The sequence below is a fragment of the Myotis brandtii genome, unplaced genomic scaffold (genome assembly GCF_000412655.1).
Source record: "Myotis brandtii unplaced genomic scaffold, ASM41265v1 scaffold250, whole genome shotgun sequence".
In the NCBI taxonomy this organism is placed as follows: Eukaryota; Metazoa; Chordata; class Mammalia; order Chiroptera; family Vespertilionidae; genus Myotis; species Myotis brandtii.
In genome coordinates this window covers 3,397,824-3,399,926 of record NW_005359478.1, presented here as the reverse complement: position 1 = coordinate 3,399,926, position 2,103 = coordinate 3,397,824, and the positions used below count along the sequence as shown (strand labels likewise).

Genomic DNA, 2,103 nt, shown 5'->3' with positions numbered 1-2,103 from the left:
ATGGGAAAAAAAGGAGATATATGTACTATTATTTGTAATACTTTAAACAATAAAAATAAATAAATAAATAAAATGCAGTTCAACTAGAGTGTTGTAAAGGCAGAAGTTAGGCAAAAAGAAAAGGATGCAAAAAGAAAGGAGATGAAAAATGGAAGGACTTGTGACTAAATTAGAAGTAAAAATGTCCTCCTAGCCCAGTGATGGCGAACCTTTTGAGCTCGGCGTGTCAGCATTTTGAAAAACCCTAACTTAACTCTGGTGCCGTGTCACATATAGAAATTTTTTGATATTTGCAACCATAGTAAAACAAAGACTTATATTTTTGATATTTATTTTATATATTTAAATGCCATTTAACAAAGAAAAATCAACCCAAAAAATGAGTTCGCGTGTCACCTCTGACACGCGTGTCATAGGTTTGCCATCGCTGTCCTAGCCCTAGCTAGTTTGTCTCAGTGGATAGAGCATTGGCCTGCTTACGAAGGGTCCCAGGTTCGATTCCGGTCAAGGGCATGTACCTCTGTTGCAGGCTCCTCCCTGGCCTGGACCCTGGTCAGGGCTGGTGCAGGAGGCAACCAATCGATGTGTTTCTCTCACATCGATATTTCTCTCTGTCTTTCCCTCTCTCTTTCACTCTCTCTAAAAGATCAATGGAAAAATAACCTTGGGTCAGGATTAAAAATATAGCTATAATAATAAAAGCGCAATATGCTAATTAAACCAGATGTCCTTACAGACGACCTTCTGGAAGAAGCCAGGGCTGCGAGGGAAGCCCAGGTCCTGGGTGCCAGAGGGAAGTCGGTGCCGGCAGTTGGGGGGGGGGGGGCTACTCTTGCACGAATTTCGTGCATCAGGCCTCTAGTATATATAGATTTATCCTCCTAAAGGGGCAGTATGCACAGCGATGTAAAGCTCAGGCTTATAGCTAGACTGCCTGGCTTGCATCCCTTCCCACTTACTTGCGAAATGGGGATAATGCTGGTATTGCCTCACAGGGTTGCTGATAAAATTGTGTCCGTTCCCATTTAGCCATTTGAGCCATTCCAGGTAAGCCCTTGAGAAAAGATAAGCATTAACTCCATAAACAATACCTGTGAGGTGAGACCAGTAAGCCAAAACCCAGGGCTGTCATTGGCATCCAACCGTCTCGAGCAAAGTTGACTCAGAGTAGTAGAAGGTGAGCAAAGACGGATTGCATCAGCCACAGCCTACCTCCCCAACAACCCATCAGAACAGATTCCTGGGATGGGCCCTGATTGCAAGCCAGCGAGTGAAATTATATTTGAAAATTTTAAGTTACATTTTAAAAGCAGGTATGTTGTGGTTTTAAGTCCACATGCAATGGCATAAAACACTTTTTAGACGTATTTTTGTTTTGTTGAAATTTCCAGCCTGTGCTTTGGTCTTCTCCACCAAACTACAAGCTCCTCTAAGTGGGAACTGTAATCCACTCGGCACCCTAGGCCAGCACCCAGCTCAGTGCGTGGGTATTTTAGAGTAAATGTCTGTCAGTACCAAGAACCGAAGATCCAATCTGTGAAGTGGGTGGGGGTCAGGGTGCGGGGCAGACGAGGGACCGGGGCCTGTATATATATATACACACAGAGGAAGGGAGAAGGAGAGTTAGAAACATCGATCAGCTGCCTCCTGCACACTCCCTACTGGGGATGTGCCCGCAACCAAGGTGCATGCCCCTGACCGGAATAGAACCTGGGACCTTTCAGTCCATGAGCTGGTGCTCTGTCCACTGAGCCAAACCGGTTAGGGCGCGGGACCTGTTTGTAACAGATCTGAAAGATTGGGGTTCTCCACTTACAAGCTGTTGGAGCAAGACTTGCTGCGGGGTGGGTGACGGTTCCCCTGCAGCAGGAGGAGTTTGTCACTTTAAGGGGAAAACCAGGAAGTTTGCAGCGGCTGCGGAGGGGCGGGGAGCGATGGAGACAGAAGGCCTCCCTCCCGAGAGAGTGGTCGGGAGTCCGGCGGGCAACTGCGCCGACAAACCGCGAAGTTGCAGGACTAATTATTTCGTCTGCCCGAAGCAGGCGCCGCCCGCCTTTCATTCCCCGCATCCCTCCGCCCTACCCCCCACCCCCACCGAGCGAG

General features: G+C 47.7%; 2 protein-coding genes across 3 annotated transcripts in view; one reads left to right on the top strand and one right to left on the bottom strand.

The window, feature by feature from the left end:
- Positions 1 to 2,097, bottom strand: part of CHD1L (chromodomain helicase DNA binding protein 1-like) — a 66,424-nt gene extending 64,327 nt beyond the window's left edge. Inside the window, exon 1 of the mRNA XM_014540868.1 lies at positions 1,817 to 2,097. Coding sequence (XP_014396354.1) covers positions 1,817 to 2,069 — 253 coding nt within the window. The 5' untranslated portion in view covers positions 2,070 to 2,097. The remainder of the gene's footprint in view (positions 1 to 1,816) is intronic.
- Positions 1 to 2,103, top strand: part of LOC102252019 (dimethylaniline monooxygenase [N-oxide-forming] 5) — a 34,053-nt gene that overhangs the window by 10,707 nt on the left and 21,243 nt on the right. The window lies entirely within an intron of this gene.